The sequence below is a fragment of the Suncus etruscus genome, chromosome X (genome assembly GCF_024139225.1).
Source record: "Suncus etruscus isolate mSunEtr1 chromosome X, mSunEtr1.pri.cur, whole genome shotgun sequence".
Taxonomy (NCBI): Eukaryota; Metazoa; Chordata; class Mammalia; order Eulipotyphla; family Soricidae; genus Suncus; species Suncus etruscus.
The window spans coordinates 6,723,617-6,741,837 of NC_064868.1; the positions used below are offsets into that span (position 1 = coordinate 6,723,617).

At 42.0% G+C, this 18,221-nt stretch overlaps 1 protein-coding gene across 1 annotated transcript in view; it reads left to right on the top strand.

Moving 5' to 3' along the window:
* The window catches only part of SH3KBP1 (SH3 domain containing kinase binding protein 1), a 362,585-nt gene that overhangs the window by 262,243 nt on the left and 82,121 nt on the right, over window positions 1-18,221 (top strand). Inside the window, exon 9 of the mRNA XM_049766785.1 lies at window positions 10,547-10,641. Within this exon, the coding sequence (XP_049622742.1) occupies window positions 10,547-10,641 (95 nt within the window). The remainder of the gene's footprint in view (window positions 1-10,546; window positions 10,642-18,221) is intronic.

The following is an 18,221-nucleotide window of genomic DNA, read 5'->3' on the forward strand; positions in this document are numbered from 1 at the left end:
AATGTCCTACCCCCTCTATTGTCACTCTGGACCAGGTAAATTATTTTTAAAATTTTAGTTTTAGTCATAAAAAGAACGCCCCCTTCACCAGTGCAACATTCCTACCACCAATGCCCCCATCTCCCTCCTCCCCTCCTCCCTGTCTGTATTCAAGATAGGCATTCTACTTTTCTCACTCTTTAACATGTTTATAATCATGATGCTTAAATAAAGATATTATTAAAAATAAGAAAGATGACTTTAATCAAGGCAACCCTCATTGTCAATTTTAAAAAATTTAGTTTTGTTACTTAAAACAGGCCTGTTGTACTGTAGGCAGACGGGGAGGCTAGGATGATGGTATGGGGCATCCCATACCTGAGGAACATTGCTGGAGGGAAGTTGACACTGGTAGTGGGATTGGCCCTGATGCATGTCTGAAACCCAGCTATGAAAGACTTTGTAAATCACAATTGTTTCAATAAAATTAAAGTTAAAAAACATAAAAATATTAAAAATGTTATTTTTATTATATATTTTGGTTTGGGGGCCATACCCAGCAGTGCTCTGGGCTTAATTCCTGAGTTCCCATAATTTCTGGGATGCACGCTACTCCATGACTTCTTAAACTTTCCCACTTAGGATCCCTTTTCCTCTGAGAAGTTCTACTCAGCCCCAAGTAGATTGATATATAAAATGGGTCTACAAGTCAATCATTTGTTGATAATAAATCACAAAGAATTTTTTTCATACAAAAATTTTAAAAGCTGTAAAGTTTAAGAAGCTTGACTCTCTGGGCCCGGAGAGATAGCACAGCTGCGTTTGCCTTGCAAGCAGCCGATCCAGGACCAAAGGTGGTTGGTTCGAATCCCGGTGTCCCATATGGTCCCCCGTGCCTGCCAGGAGCTATTTCTGAGCAGACAGCCAGGAGTAACCCCTGAGCAACGCCGGGTGTGGCCCAAAAACCAAAAAAAAAAAAAAAAAAGAAGCTTGACTCTAATCCATTGTGAAGCCCCTCTTCACTGAGCGTTTCTGGATTCTCTTTGTGGAATGAGGTAGGAGAAGTTTCCACATGGTGCTCAGGAGGACTGAAAGTCCCTCCCAGGAATTCTTGGCCAGCTGGGTTGATGGGTCATTGCAATGGCCCAAGAAGTCACTGCTTCTCAGCTGCTGAATTACCTGGACCCAGAGGTGCGGTGACACTGAATTTCTGCCTCTTCCAGGATTAGACACCACACCCTGTGCAGGGAGAAGGCCACAGGTCACTCATCATTTCTTAGCAATGTCTCTGAGCCTGCAAGCCATTTTGCCTCCTTCCTTCTGGTTGGAATATAAATCTAAAGAAAAAGGTCCAGCATCACAGTGGAGAAGAGGCTCCTTCTTACATACATTGTCTCCTGAAATTACGAATAATAAACCCACGTCAGGATTGGGTTATGGTGGTTCAATACCGGGGCTATGACTCAGCAGTAGAGAATTTACATAGTATGTGCAAGGCCCTGGGTTCGAACCTTGGTGCAAATTTTATGAATTATGATTCAGACAAGGTTTGTGAGTATAATTTCTGGATGAAAGTGAAATTAGGCTAATTGGATTTATTTGAATGCTTACATCATGTCCCTGCCCCAATAAGGATTTTATAAAATTGAAATTCATCTTAAAACACATCCTGGGGAACAGATTGTCATAATTTTTAAAAAAGAGGAGAACTGTCTTAATATTCATAAGTGAAGTACCCTGAAGTTTCTCTGGCTTACCACACCTGGTGTTTCTCTTTTACATTTCAACTAATTCCCATTTGTATCCATGATAGAATAGAAAAATAGCCCCATAAAAAGGCTAGTTAACATCTTTCTGAGCAATTCATGTAGTCTTAGAGATTGGAGGGTCTTAGAGAAGACCTGCTGAGCAGGTGGAGTAGGCAAAAAAGAGCCTTGAGAGAATGTATGCAAAGGCTTTCAGAAGATGCGATATCTGTGGGATTGAGGGTGGCTTTTCTCCACTGTGTTCAGGATACATGTACCAACTCTCATAAGTGATCAATGACTTCTTCAGATTTGAACCCTGTGATATGAGCATGTGGTGAGTCTCATTGGTCCCTCAAGGTGAGGGTCACATCTTCAACTCTACATTCCTACCAGAAAGCCAAGAAAAGTGCCTTGGACTCAATGGGCACATACTACACAGTGGTTTTAATAATCTACATTAAACCAGAAGCTGGAGTGTCTTCTAAATCCAGGGTGATAATATAGGCAGGCAGGGTGCTTGCCTTGCATGCAGTCAACCTGACTTTGATCCCCAGCTTCCCAAGGTCCCCTGAACACTAACAGGAATGATTTCTGAATGCAGATCCAGGAGCAAAACTGGGTGTGGCCTAAAAATCAACTAAAACTAAAAGTAGTGTATTAGGCATAGATTCAGTTCCCCATTGCCAAGTTCACACTCACCAGGAAAAGTACATTTTTGTTCCCAGAAGACTCAAATTTATTTGGGGTTTCCAAGGGATTATCAGTGGTTTCTGCTCTCTCATGGGGGCTTGTCAGACTGTTAAGTCATTCAACACTCTGCTCTACCCCATCCGTCACCAGCACTGACACCAGCCAATGTGTCTCATTGCCTTGGGGAAGGCCATGTGGGAAAACTGGGGGAGCCCCATACCACATTAAAGGCAAAGGGGGTGTTAGAGTTGGGGAGGCAGGGTGAGATGGGGGATATTTAACTGAAACTAGGTTCTGGTAGGCTCAGAGATTAGCAGGATTGAGAGGCATCCTGGTCCTGCTTCTTTGGAAACCCCCTACTGAAGGAGGTACAGGAACCCCTGGGGCTAGGCTCTGCATAGCTGTGAGTAATCCAAGCTACACTCAGCATCCCAGTGACTTTATCTTTCCCCACAAGAGTGGAACATTTTGTTCAAACAAACACAGGGCATGTAAGCAGGCTTTCAGAGAAGCTCTGTGGTAGAGCATACCCTTCCTCAGAATGAGAAGCAGCAGGCACATGAAAAAAGGTGGTATGTCCCCTGGGAGAGAACCCTTTCTCCCTCATCTTGTCACTGCCTAGTAATCCCAATACCAGCTTTCTCCTTTCCTGCCCAGTTTTGCTTCCCATTAAATCAGGTGAGGTGAAAAGGGGCCAACACTATTGTTGCCTCTTGTCCAGGAACTCTGTGATCCTGCCTTTGCCTCCACCCTTCCTGTGATCCTGAGGACTTTCTATTCTCCTAAAGACCTTCTTTGCCCCCAAAGAGCTTCTCATCTGAGCAGTACAAAGGGCTGTTGAGAAGAATTGAGATCTGGCTCATGCCAGAGAACAGAGTCTTTGCATGTCAGACTTTTATTTCTTCTTTTAGAAGAAAAAAATAAACTTGGTGGTGCTCAGGATCAAACCCAGGACCTCAGGTATATGAGGCATGCACTTTACCACTCAGTCACATATTCCTGAGCCCCAGTTTCCCTCTATTTGGAGAGCTCCCAAAAAGTGCTCAGGGGGTCCAGAGGTGGGACTTTGCTGGTGATACTCAACCAACTGAACCAATTCAATGCTCAGGCTCAATGCATATATTTTCTTTTTGAAAAATCAAAGATGACATAATTTATCATTGTGAAATCATTTGAAAAGTCCTGCTGCCAATCACATCTCAGATCAGAGGTGGTAGTTGTGAGTAGGAATCATGACCAGTGTCTTGGTGACAGAGGGGCAGTACTAGAGTTGACCCCTGGGACTATGTACTCTGTGTCAGTTCCCTGTCTGGCCTACAGTGGGTAGCAGGGCTTCTCTCCCTTGGCACAGACACGATCTGACCCAGATCAGTCTTTGTTTTGAGGGGCTGACGTGTGTCTACTGTACAATGTTCAAAAACATCATTGGCCTCCATCCATTTGATGCCAACCCATGACATCTCCCTCAGATGTCTTTAGGTACTTCCAGTATCCCCTAATGAGCAAAAGTTCCCCCATTATGAACCAGTTGGATCTCACCCATTTGCCCTAAACCTTTAATGTGTTTGATGGTTGGGGACAGCTGCAGAGTCCAGCTAGGGGTTGTTACATGATAGTATATGCACCTCATTTCTTATGGTGTAAAGGTGGTATATGTACTACATTTCCTTTAAAAAACCTGACAAATGATCTCGAGGCTTCTGGGTGAGGGATTGTGAACCAATAGTTTCTCAGATAATATTTGTCTATTTAAATGAGATCCTGTTGTGAGGGTCAGTGAGATGAATCAAAGGGCTGGACTGTATGCCTAGCATGCAGGAGCTTGGATTCGATTCCCTTCACCTCTTGATGCCCCAAATACCAATAAGTGTGCCCTACCCCCAGTAAATTAATTAGGAAATTTGGGTTTTGGGTTTAGGAAAATAGCTCAAATAGCTGAGCATATGTCTAGGATGTGAGAATCCCCGAGTTCAGTCTTTAGCACTGTGTCACTCCCCCACACCCCAAACTGCTGAGAACAACATCTTTATTTTTTTTTGTAGAGAGAAATATTTAATGTTAGGAACTGTTGAACCAGTGAATATGAAGATAATAATTTTAAAAGATCTGAAAATTTTCTGTTCTGAAAAGGTGAATAAGACTTGCTTTTTTATTAATTTTTTTATTTTTAATTATGAGAACAAAGATGCAAAGAAAGAGGACAAGGTAAAGTTACAGTGGAAGGACAATCACCTATAAACAGAATTCTCAGTAGTCCCATTGCTGATATATTAACTTTGAACATTCAGCTAAAGAACATTAAGAAAAATAAAACAGAACCCATGTACAATTACTTTGTCCCTCAAGTCCCCAGATTGTAGTATATAATATTTCTTAGCAGCACACAAAGCAATCTAAAGCCATAAAACTTATGTAACTCCTTAAACATTGAAGGCAATGTACTTAGTTTAACTTAACCTCAAAAGTTTAAGTGGGTTGTTTTTCTTAAGGATTAGAGTCAAAGGAGCACAGTAAAAACGGGTTAGAGTGGCAATTATTGTTTGCATAGGCCCATGAAAATATGAGGGACATGGAAAGGAAAAGCCTTGGCCTAAATACAAGGAGACCCTACCCCTGAAGTTTCCTGGCATAAGACCAACTCTAGGCTCCAGACAAACTAGTTTGTCCAATCCAGGTCATTGTCTGTAGCACCAATACACTTTTATTTTTCACACAGTCTGTTGTTGGTATCATGTTTCTGTATTAAAGATCCTGGAATCTGCATATCCTACATTGCAGTCAGGATGGTGCAGAGCATCCTCTTGTTTCACCTCACAATTAAAGGGCAATGCAGAGAACCCTGTCCTGTAAGCAGGTCGTTGTTGTTGTCAAGTCTTCTTAGAGCAGGTCGATGTCAGAGCAGTGGTAGGGTCTTTCCTGGTAAAGGATTGCTTCCAGGTGTTGTTATAAAAAAACCTCAGATGTTTCGTAGATAGCTTCCTTGGTTCAGGGGTGAATGGAGGATGCCTATTTTTCTGAGGCCTGTGCCAGGTCATTATATCAATGTTCAGGGTGTAAGGTCCCATTTTAAAAAAATCTTTTACAGAAACTGTAATGATGGAAATAGTAGTCATCCTGGAACTTGATATATTCTGTTTCTGGAGGAAAAAGAGTTCTAGACATGCACTGGTACTTTCTGCCTCTGCTCAAAATTCTGGAAAGCTTCCTAGCAGACTCCAGGAGATATGTTTTAAAATGGAACCCCAAGAATAAATTTAATGTAATTTACTTGATATGTGTGTATGTTTTGTTTGCCAGTGCATTAATTTTGTTAACTCTGCTTTCATTTCTTTTAACTAGAGGATATTTTTTGTTTTGTTTGTTTTTACAAATAGATTATAAAAACCAGCCAAAGAGAGCCAATGTGAGTTGGGCATTTGAGTTCACTTTCTTAAACAATCTGTTTTTAATAGCATACATGTCTAAGAGCTTAGAAATCGAAATAATGTTTTTCTGAAAAGCAGTGTGAAATCATAGCTGCTTGGTGGTTTTATTTATTTATTTAGTACTGGGACTACAATTGGCTATGTTCAGGGCTTACTCCTGGTTCTTCATTCCAGGAGCACTCCTGGCAGGCTTAGGGGAACATATGGGGTGCTGGGAATCAAATCTGGATGGGCCAGATGCAAGGCATCTGTACTGTCAAACTAGCCCCACTTGTTTGGGTTTTCAATATAGTTTTTCCTTCTGCCTTTCTCTAAGCATTAAAATGGAAGAAAGCCCAATTTTGGGGTTTTTTGGGCCACACTCATTGGCACTCAGGGGTTACTCTTGGCTCTGTGCTCAAAAATTGCTCCTGACAGGCTGGGGGTCCATATAGGAGGCTGGGGACTAAATCTGGGTCTGTCCTAGGACAGCTGCCTGCAAAGCAAATACCCTCCACTGTGCTATCACTATGGCCCCTTGAAAGCCAATTCTTAAGGATGTAGGGGCTCTTGATCTAAAATCAAGCACTGGTTCCAGGGCCTGGACCTTTTTAATACTATATACTCCCACCCTGTACCTTTTGGTGGGTGTCAATGGCAGTCACTGCCTCCTCCTTTCTAGAAAAAAAAAGATGGTTTTTATTCAGATCCCTAAAGGACTCTGACACAAAAAATATTAAGAATTGACTTTAAATGTTAGTCTGATGCTAATTCAGTATGCTTTTTTAAGACAAAATCACCTCAGTCACTGGGTAAATTGCACCTTTGTTTCTTTTTGTGTATTTATTCCTGTTTGATCTTGAGCTAATTAAATCTCTCTAATTGATGTATAGATGGAAACGTCTGCCTCCGAAAATTAATTTTATTCCCTTCTGTTTCTTTTATGTCTGCTACTCATTTAAAATTTCTGATCTTCTCAAATCCCAGAAGGCTTTGGAATTACTTTCTTGAACACCCATTAAGTGTCTCCCCTTTGTGAAGGCTGCCCTGAATGTACCATTCCTTTCTCTACAATACAATAGATAATCATCATGAGTTTATGCTATTCATGTGTTTGTCTTTTCTTCCTGCCTTCCTCTAAGCATTTGCATATGACTTCATCTGAAGAAGGGAAGGCTGGTCTGAGTCAGGGCTTCTTAAACATTTTCCACCCTGGATCCCGTTTTGCATGAGACATTATGCTGCCCCAAACACCTCCCAATGATGATGTGGTTGATTTTGAATGAACTTTTGGTCATTGCACATTCAGAAAGATTTTATTGCTGCCGCAGTTTCCACATTCAGTTATACAACCTCATGTGGAGTCAATATGCACAATTTAAAAAACTAGAGTCAGGGACCCTGGAAAGATAGTATAGTGGATAGGGCATTTGCCTTGCACACCACCGACCAGACTTCAATCCCCAACACCCCCATAAGGTACCCCAGAGCCCTCAGGAATGATCCCTGAGCACAAAGCCAGATGTAAGCTCTGAGCACCACTATGTGGCCAAAATCATTAATTGAAAGCTAGGATCAGACTGACTTGTGGCCCAAATATTGATAATGTCTTTATTATAGTGAGGACTCAATGAAAAATTGGAATTAAAGTCAAAGTCTAATCAAGTGTTCTAGAGTAAGAAAACTAGAAATGTCCCCTTTTCTTCTACCCAGTTCCTTCATGACTGTGTGTCATGGTTTGAGGGATAAAATATATACCTGATCACAAAGTAGTGATAAGCAGTGGAGTTTGATTAAATTGGGTAACAAGCGATTCAGAGACAGGCCTCCTGAGGTTGGTTTATTAAACAGTCATCTCCATACTGTAATTTTCTTGGCTTTCCTCTCATGGTTGAAATAAGACTCCAACAGTGGCAAGCCTTGTTCTGTCTTCCAGCCAGGGTAAAAAACCAAGCTGAATGCCTAAGATGAGGGTAAGGCCTGTCTTCACTTCTCTGCTTTAATCCAGGAAGCCAGTCAAACAGCCCCAACCAGCCCCCAGCCGGTTTTCTCTCATATCTCATTGGCTGGCAGAAGCTCATTACTAAAACTATCACCCACAAAGAGGAGTGGGATTAACCTTCTTTGTCTAGACATATTTTAGTTGTACCTAGGACTGACGAAGAGTGGTCTGTTCCTGAATAGAATGCCTGCACACATTAGGATTCAGTATACTGGGAAGTTAACCAGCACCCTCAGTTGACTTGATCTAAACATTTCTTGGACCTTTGTAGTCTTGATCACAGATGTTTGAACTTCTTTCTAAATCATCGCCATTGTTTTGGGCCAATGAGTTCTCTTTCAAGGAATGGAGGCAGAGTGGTACTCAGGAGACCTGGCGTCTTCTGGCAATTCTTGACTTATTAGGCCAGTGCTTCTTTGCTGTGATGCTATGGCCTTGGGCCATCTCAGCAGTGCTTGGGGACCTGTATGGTCAAATTCTGTGGTATTTGGAGGCCTGCATGGATACACCTATGTGCAGGGCAGAATATATGATGTGAGGGGTTAATGTGGAGCCAACCATTTGCTTTCAGCCCTGTATAATCTCCCTGCTCACCACCATCGCCAAGGAATTATCCTTAATTCTTGGTCAGTGCAATCCAATGTTTCAATAAAGCCATATTTGATTCAAGGTTATTGTATGCTTTGAGGTTACGTAGTCATATTTCACTAGCACAGTCAATAGGAAAATGGGTAACGAGCTGTCATTATCAAATTTAAAGATGGTTAACGTTTTTCTCCCTTTAGAATGCTTGGCAGAGTCAGAGTTTGGGGATTTTACCATCCCTAATTAAAGAGAAATGGAACTTAAAGAGAAATGTAATGTTGATAGCTTTGTGGATTTGAAAATATTGAGGCAAAGTAATATTCACAGGATGTAGTACTAGTGCATGTTGAACCTCTCAGCACAGGGAATAAGCAGAAGTCAAGAAGGGCAAATCGTATCCAGGATGGACTCTTTCCAGCACTAGAATATGGACTCTCATTGATTGCTTCAAATAATTGGATGGAAAACAAAGACATCTTCATGGAAACATTTAGTGTCTCTTTCTCTCATTTCTTCCCCAGCCTCCTTCCCCGCTCCACACCTGCATCTTATCTAAACCAGCCATAAGCCACAAGTATTGGTTTTTAATTGTCTTTATTTTATGTATCACTCTCCTTGATTGAGAGCGATAACTACTTTCCACTTTTCTGAAATATAAATTATATTAGGGACAAATAACTAATATTTAGGTATATAGCTCTAGGTTATGATCTGTCATTAGGAACTGGCCCAATCCTTGAAAAATATCCAAGGTGATTCAGAGCCATTAGGATTACTGACTTTGATGCAGATGTCTGTCCCCATAGATATTAAGTCTATTGAATTTGTCTTTTCACCTCTATCCTAACTTATCAAATTCTAGATTTCCAATTCTTAATTTCCAAAATGCCTTATAAAATTGTTCACTTTTCTTTTTTTGGGGGGGTGCCACACCCAGTGACACTCAGGGGTTACTCCTGGCTATGCATTCAGAAATCGCTCCTGGCTCGGGGAACCATATGGGACACCCGGGATAGAACCCAGGTCTCTCTGGGTGAGCCACATGCAAGGCAAATGCCCTACTGCTGTGCTATCGTTCCGGCCCCTCACTTTTCTTCTGTACTATTTTTTATGTAGTATAAACTTGACATCAAATGGATCTTTAGAAACTTATAATTTACAACATATTTAGACTGATATTTTTTAAATGTCAGTGTTCTTCTGTCTCTGGAGAGCTGATAATGCATTTTGTTGGTGAATAGCTCCCTCTATGATTAGGCTGCTTCCCACAGAAAGGCTCTGGAACATATTTGTAAAAGTTCCCTTTACCGTTCTGTGTGTATATGTGTGCGCATGAATCTGTACATGTGTATAAGCATTTGGCTAGTAATTGTTGATTATTTTCGCATATAAATACATCAACATCTGTCTCGTAATATATACCATTATGGAGTCCTTCTCATTGTTTTGAGTACTATGTTGGCTTTGCCATATATACAAATACCTACTTCCAGATTAGTGAATGCATGAAAAGCAGTGCTTAGAGAAATATGTAAACTTTGGGGGTTTATATTGGGGACTGGGATGGGTTGGACCACACCTAGTGGTGTTCAGCAGTTACTCCTGACTACGTACTCAAAGGTAACTCTTGACAGGACTCAGCAGACCACACACAGTTCTGGGTATTGGACCAGGTTGGGTTACATGTTAGGCTTGTGCCTTCACCCTGATACTCTCTATGGCTCTGTCCTTTGTAGATTATGTCTCCTTTCCTATGCATCTGAAGTATATATAAAATGTAATATAAAATAAGGGGAACTAAAATCCATGTATGTATTTTCTTGAGAACTTTTTGCTTTCTGCTTAAAGCAAGACAGTGGCATTGTATCATGACAGTTTCATGACATTGCACAATTTATGAGGGTAAACAATGATGTGGAAAAAAATATATGATTTATGATGCGAAATCTGGCAGAGTTTTCTGCGGGACTTCTTTCTCTGTGTCGCGATGGTGGTGCTGCTGGTGCTGGTGGTGGTGGTAGTAGTAATAATCTGCTGTTAAGTGTGCTTTCCTTAGAATCAGTGCAAAAGATCATCCTCTCCTGGGCCAACTCATTGGAGAATATTATTGAAATCTATGTTTTCTTCTCTTCTTACAGCTAAGGACTACTGCAAAGTAATATTTCCATATGAGGCACAGAACGATGATGAATTGACAATCAAAGAAGGAGACATAGTCACTCTCATCAACAAGGTAAATTGTCACTGCAGGCTGTTGTCTGGTTAAGACAATCTTTTGTTTTAGCCCTGGATGCCCGCTCAATATCATGGTCCTGAACCCCTGAGGCATCATCCATCCTTAGTCTTGATGAGCCTAAGGCCAATGTATGCAAGTGAGTGAATGTACTTGAAGCAGAGTAGATTGAGTTCAGATGCAGAAGGCAGGCCAGCTGCAGATTTCCATGGCTCTGCAGACAGTGGCTTTCTCAGAAGAGCTCCCTCGGAGGCTTCCTGCTTGGATACTGCAAGAATGCCATCTTGCTAGCAGCCCCTTCTGCCAAGCTCTGTCAGAGTTATCCAAGGAAGCCCTTTTAAAAGGCAGGTCATGCCTCACAGACAGAAAATGCTTAAAGGATATTTGCTTTTCAGATCAAAGACAGGTAGCGTGTGAGGAGAATTTTGCTGGTCTTGTTTGGGCTAAGGTCAGGTGATTTTATTATCAGCACCCTGTAAACAAACATAGGGAGAGCTATAAAATCGGTGTAAAGTGACTGCAGCTTAACAGAGCCTGAGAGGGTACTATAGGTACTTTCAGGCAATGCACTTGCTAGGTGGGTGGATGAAAGGCATATTGTCTTTGTGTTCCCTGGAATATAAGGAGTTCTCTCTAAAGTACTGGGTTTTTATGATGGCTAAATATGATGCAGAGCTGAGTAGTCTTTAGTATAAGATTGATTTATTCCTATTGATTGTCAGGGACTGTGTCAAGTGTGATTGGAACCCCTTGTATTCACTCTATTGTGGGGATACAAGGATTGTTGGGGAAAGGAGAGTGAGAACAGGGATTATGGTGGAAATTATACTGAACACCACCACCTCTGGCCATTACTGAGGGGGAGAAAACCATAGCCTCACCTACCCACCAGTGTCTTACTGCCAAGTTTCTCCATTAAGCTGCGGGTATAATTTGCCTTGGAGTCATTATCATCAAAGATGTTTTCTTTATGAAGCAACTGTGAAGGTTGTATGTTCCAAAGGACTGACCCCAAATGTGAAGTACTTTGCACAAAGGTCAAATTATATTAGGTAGAGAGCTGGCCCACCCCATACAAAAATTGTGCATTAGATAATCCTAAGGGTCTTCTTCTGGAATAACCAACTGTCCCCACCTTTGCTGAGAACCCTAGGATATATCCATTCTTCTAACCAACAAAACTTTCCCCCCTAAACTTACTTTCAAGCACACATAGTAAAAAAAAGTTGTCAGAGAAGCTGGAGCAATAGTACAGTGGGTAAAGCATTTACCTTGCACAAGGATGACCCAGTTTCAACTCCCAGCACCACATATAGTCTCTTGTATAGAGCCTGTCAAGAGTGATCTCTGAGCACAGCTAGGTGTGGCCCAAAAACAAATAAAAATTTTTGTTGGATATGTGGATTATAATACACAAAGCTGCAGTGAGTACAGTATAGAAACACCCCTCTTCTCAAATACCCAAAACCCCAATGTCAAATAGTAAAAGGGAACATGATAATAATTGACCGTAGTAAAGATGACGTGAAAGTGGCCTCTGCTGGGAAATACCTTAGGGTGTGAGTATTTGGGGAGTACGATTGAGGGTGGATACTAGATGGCAAAAAACATTCTGTGTGAGGATGTGTTCCTGCACAGCTAAAGGGCTGCTGTGCTTTCCCTCATGAAGCAATATGGATATTAAATCACTACCATTCTTTGCCAGGGGTAAAGCGGGTAGCCTCTTGAGTTGAAAACCAGACAGGTCAATAATATTTCCTAAAATGTGGGTTCCAAAGAGCCAAACTTACAGAATAATTCCTTATTGAGCACATATAATTCTTCTCCCCTAATGTGTTACTATATTCCTGTCCTTGTCGCTTGACTATATATAAGAATCTATTCTTATTGATCATTTCCTGTCTTCTCCACCTCCCAGCCTGAGATCTTGTCTTCAAAGAAATAATGTTCTAAAGATCTCTGTCTGAAGGGCCCAGGCAGATGTGGAAAGTGGCGCTAGCCCAAGCCCCCAGGTTTCATTACTTCACACCTTTAGAAGCTTCTAGAGACCTGGAGCAGTTCACAGATGCCAAATAGCACATTTGCAAAGTGCTCACAGATGTTAACACTGCATTTGCAAAATTCTCACTGCACTGATCTTTCTAACTTACGCATCCCTTATCCTGGCATCCCTTAACCAGCTCCTGCTCCTCGGGCCTGGAATACCTTGGCATTTTAATTTTCTTGATAGATTTTTTGCTTTCCAATTTTATTTAGGCACCATGACTTTACAAAAAAAAAGGTTAATAATAGAATTTCTGGCTTACAGTGTCCCAACTTGACAACACCCCCACACCCGGGTCTGCATCTCTCTGCTAATATTTCAAGGTCCCTCACATCACTACCCCCTGATGATGTGGACTGAAGTAACTAAGGATAGTGTGGGGAGGGAGAGTCTTGGGTATTTTGGCAGTGATTTGCAGTGACTGGACCTGAAAACCATATGCATTCTCACCTTTGTAAACATGTGCCTGTGGCAGTTAACATGTCTCTTGCTCTTACTTGCTGCAGTCATGAGCTCACAGACCAGCACCCTGTTCCCTATGGAACAAGACTCATCTCTGGAACCCTCTCTTCCATTAGCACCCCTACAGCAGCTGCTGACCCTAGGCATCCTAGCTCATTTTTTGGTCATCTTCCAACATCCTTTGGATGTCCTCTATGCCAATAAAATCTAGTCATTTCTTCCTCTTTGATTGAGACTACACTAGATTTTTTGGAGGGTAGAGTGTTTGGGGCCAAAGACAGAAATAGATGCTCAGAGTTTATTCATAGCTCCATACTCAATTATTCCTGGTGGTGCTCTGGGGGACCCCTATGGGATACAGGGTATTGAACCCACTCTGCTCCCCAATAGATTTCCTTAGCATCCATATTCCAAGTAGTCTGGCCTCACTGTAGTTCCCTGACCCAAATGCATATCACTCTTTTATGCCAACTCTCCCATAATGCCCTGTCCTATTCACCTGTCCTCCCTGGTTTGGACTGGACCATGTACCTGACATGGAATGTCCTTTGCTTTCTGCAGAGCTAATAATATGGCCACCATTAATGCATGCTGACCTATTTTTAGGTTTTTCATCGAATTCTGTGTACAAAGACTTCATAACATTATTTCTGACATAATTTGAGATAAAATTGCTAAATGATATACACAATCAAACAGCACAGCAATTGGGAAACATTCACCAGCATAGCTAACTTTTAAAACTTATGCATTTCCCCAGAATTGTGCAAACTAATATTAAACCTCTAAAGTTGGATACAAAATGTTCTGTTTGCAGTGGGCCATTAACAAAAAACCAACACAATAATGGGGCCAGAGCAGCTGCCTTGCACTAGTACTAGCCTCGGATGGACCACGGTTCAATCCCCTGGCATCCCAAGCCAGGAGCAATTTCTGAGCGCATAGCCAGGAGTAACCCCTGAGCGTCACCAGGTGTGGCCCCAAAACAAAACAAGACAAAAACCAATAAGATCCTACAATAAAACACAGTATAGTGACGGATACAATATAGTGACCAATGCAAATAGTGTCAGGAGATGAACCTGAAACAAAGTTAATTTTTTTTAAAGATAAGCCAGGTGTAGGAGGTTCTGAAAACAGCTCAGAGATTTGATTTACTTCATTAGTCTGTGCTTGTGTTGAGACCAAAGAACCTAATTTCCTGTTTTCTAAAATGAAAAGCTTACGTCATAGAGGTTTTATGCCCCAAGTTCTAGTGATATTTTTCTTTGTAGTCAGTTAAGGTGCATTACCTTTGCTCTGCTTTCCTCTGCTGTGCCAGAAGCTACAGGGCAGGTGGTGGCCTCATGTGAGTCCTAGATTGTCAGTTTCTGTAGCTTTCTAGAAAATGAATCAGTCACTTTAAGTAGATGCCTGCAAGTCCTCTGTGTACTCCAAAATAATGTTGCAAAGATCCGATCTATTTGTGTGGATTCTTGGAAACAAGGATGAAATGTGGTAACCAGGATGATTTGATTATTTTTGGTTTATTTATAAAGAATTTTGTGGATTTGGGAACATTGCCACTGGTACAGAACACACCTGTGTTTAGTTTTTATTTCCAGTCACTCAAAAATAGCCTGTGACCGCCTTCCTGAATTGTGCTCACAGTGTGTTTAAAAGGGTTCAGGACCTTTTGGGTCTGCATTGCAGCTTGGAGGCCCTGGAGAGTGGGCCTCAAAGAGCAGAGAAGCTGGGTAGGAAGCTTGGCTGGGAAGTTGTTTCATTGACAGGTGGGTAGAAGTGTTCCTTACCTTGACCCAGCTGTGGAGGGGTTGGCCACATCCTGGCCTTTTCACTCTTCCCAGAACTCCCATACGTGGGAGGAGGCACTTTTCTGAATAAAAGGCTATCATGCATGGCTATTTTGGACACTTGCCAAGCGGCTTTGTGTGATCAATGCCAAATTATTTTCAGTTTGGGGCCACATCCGGCAGTGCTCAGAGGTTACTCCTGGCTCTGCACTCAGAGATCACTCCTTGAAGATTTGGGAGGGCATATATAGGATGCCATGGATCTAGCCCAGGTCAGCCACATGCAAGGCAAATGCCCTATTTCCTGTATTATTTCTCCAGCCATCCTGTCCTCCATTTCTTCATGCCTATAAGTTCATTGGATACCATCAAGGTAAGTGCATGTTACAGAGAGAACCCAGGAGGTTAGGTAGACATTGAAATATGAGATAACAACTACCAGAAAAAAATCTCAGTAGTTTTTTTCTCTCCTTTTCTAAGGCCATGTCAAACCAGGGAACCCCAAATATTGAGTACTGTATCAGCAGTAGAGATGGCTTAGAGTGAATACTAACCAGACCAGTTTACATCACCTCTCCCTCATGGGTGCTCTCCCTCTTTCCCCAAATGGTGATCAAGTTATTTCACTAAATACTGGACTCAGGGTAGAAAAATGGCCCTATGGGCCACAGCAAATGCTTTGCTTGTGTGAGCCCTGGGTTTGATCCCTGATACATCATGGTCCTCTGAAAACCACAGGGAGCACAGAGCCTAAAAAAGCCTTCGAGCACTGCTGAGTATGAATCAAAACCAAACTAACACCACAAATTAGCACCATTTACTTCTGGGCCCTTGCCTACTACTGCTCTTGCCTGTCACTGGAGTGACTTCTGTAGCAACATGGTGCTCTGTCCAGATAACAAGGGAGGAAAGAAGTATCTTGTTAAGGGAATCACAGCAGATCAGTGGCAGCAGCATCTCCTGACTCCGAACTTGGGAGCTAAGCTGGGTATTCCTGCTAATGTGTCCTGTGCAGTCCAAAGGTGCTTGTCATCAGTGAGGCTCAGTTCCTCCCTGAGATGACTCTTGTCTATACTGGATCAGACACTCTTACCAACTTTTGACTTCTGACACTTTTGTTACCCATGATTCTTATCTGTTAGGGCCAGGATCATCTGGGACTTTTGGTTCCATTGTCTCTTTTCCAGAGAAGAAGTGATAGCAATGAGGAAATGGTGGGCCCAACTCAGAATGAATGCTGTCTCAGTGTACTCAAAGCCACAGCCCTCTCCCACTTCCTGCTGCCTATGCACATGGATTTTATCACATTCATTTTTATAGGCATCTCCCCTGCAATGGAGCAGATCAGTTCTTGTGGAGCTGCAGGCCACCAAGGCTAAGCCTGATGGCACTCAAGGTCATTCAGGATCAAAGATCAAACTTGGGGACTTTTGCATGCAAGGCACATTCTCTACCACTTGAGTTTTTCCCCCTGGTCACTTGTCCTTCTCTTGTCCAATGGTGCCACTTAATTTTCTGCCTACAATCGAAGAAATAGGAGGGAAGAGGGAGGAGAAGAGACAGAGTCCTGAGCTCCTTCTTAAGTCATTTTATGATTATATGCTTTTTGTTTGTTCTAATGTTTATTTTTCCCTTCCTGCCTCCCACCTATTAATTCATTAATTGAAACAATTATTCACAAGAAAAATGTTTTCTGATTTACTTGCTTCCCACCTCACAGGAAGGAAGAATTGTATCCTCGAGAAGCAGCTTTAGGAGGCTCAAGAAAGCTTCTCAGCTTGGTATCATGAAAAGCCATCAAGCCAAATCGATTCCTGGCCTTGGCCCTTTCCCTGTGAACTGCTGGGGCTTTTAGCAGTGCTAAAATGCCAGGATTAAATGTGGCCACAAGGGTGAGGAGTAAATTAGCAGATGTTACCCTGAAAATGATGACACTCTGACAGACCCATTAGGACATATTTTCTGAGTGAATGAAGAAGTTAAGCATAGCTCTGGGATCAGCTGTGTTCACACACATTTGAAAGATGTAGGTGTCCAACTCAGGTCCCTGGATGTAGTTAGCTCATTTGGTCCGTTTTCACTACAGAAGTCAGAATATTTCTCCTGAGAGCATTACAGGGCCCTGGGGGATACAACTCATTGCTGATTTTTTTTTCCTCTGAAGAGTTGTGCGGACCCTGCAACAGTTGAGCAAATTCTGATACCTAAATGTATTTAATCAAAACTCTTCTGATTCAGGGCCAGGAAATAGTACAGCAGTCAGGGTGCCTATCTAGCATGCACCTGACCTAGATTTGGTATCTGGCATCACCTGATTCCCAAAGCTCTGAATATAAAGCTGAAAGTCCCTAGAACTTCTGGATTTCCTTGGCATTGAAAGACCATTACATTGAATGGCAGTCCCATTGCCTCAAAATTGATGGAGGCACCAGCAGGCTTCTGAGCATCACTTGAGAGAATGCAGTCCCTCTCCAAAAAATTACTTCTTCCAGATAGAACAACTTCACCATCACATAAATATCCAGAAATTAGCGAAGGATTCTAAATGTAAGACTTGAGGCTGGAGAAAGTGGCCTTTTAGTTTATTCAGCACTACCACCAAATTTTGGGGGGGAGGCACACCCAGTGAAGCGCAGGGGTTGCTCCTGGCTATGCGCTCAGAAATCGCTCCTGACTTGGGGGACCATATGGGATGCCGGGGGATCAAACCACAGTCTGTCCTAAATTAGCACGGGCAAGGCAGTTGCCTTAACCCTTATGATACCACTCTGAACCCACCAAATATTTTTAATAAAATACTTATTTAAGCACCATGATTACAAGCATGATTGTAGTTGGGTTTCAGTCATAAAAGGAACACCCCCTTTCACTAGTGCAACATTCCAACCACCAATGCCCCCACCTTTAAGACAGGCATTCTACTTATCTTATTCATTAAGATTGTCATGATAGTTGTTAGTGTAGTTATTTCCCTAACTGTACATACCACTCTTTGTGGTGAGCATCATATTGTGAGCCAGTCCTTCCAGCCTCATCTCTGTTGTCTCTGGGCATTATTACAATAATATCTTTAATTTTTCTTAAAACCCATAGATGAGTGAGGCTATGTTTCTCTCCCCCTTCTGACTTATTTCACTCAGCATAATAGATTCCATGTCCATCCACATATAGGAAAATTTCATAACTTAATCTCTCCTGACGGCTGCATAATATTCCATTGTGTAGATGTACCACAGTTTCGTTAGTAATTCATATGTTGAAGGGCATCTTGGTTGTTTCCA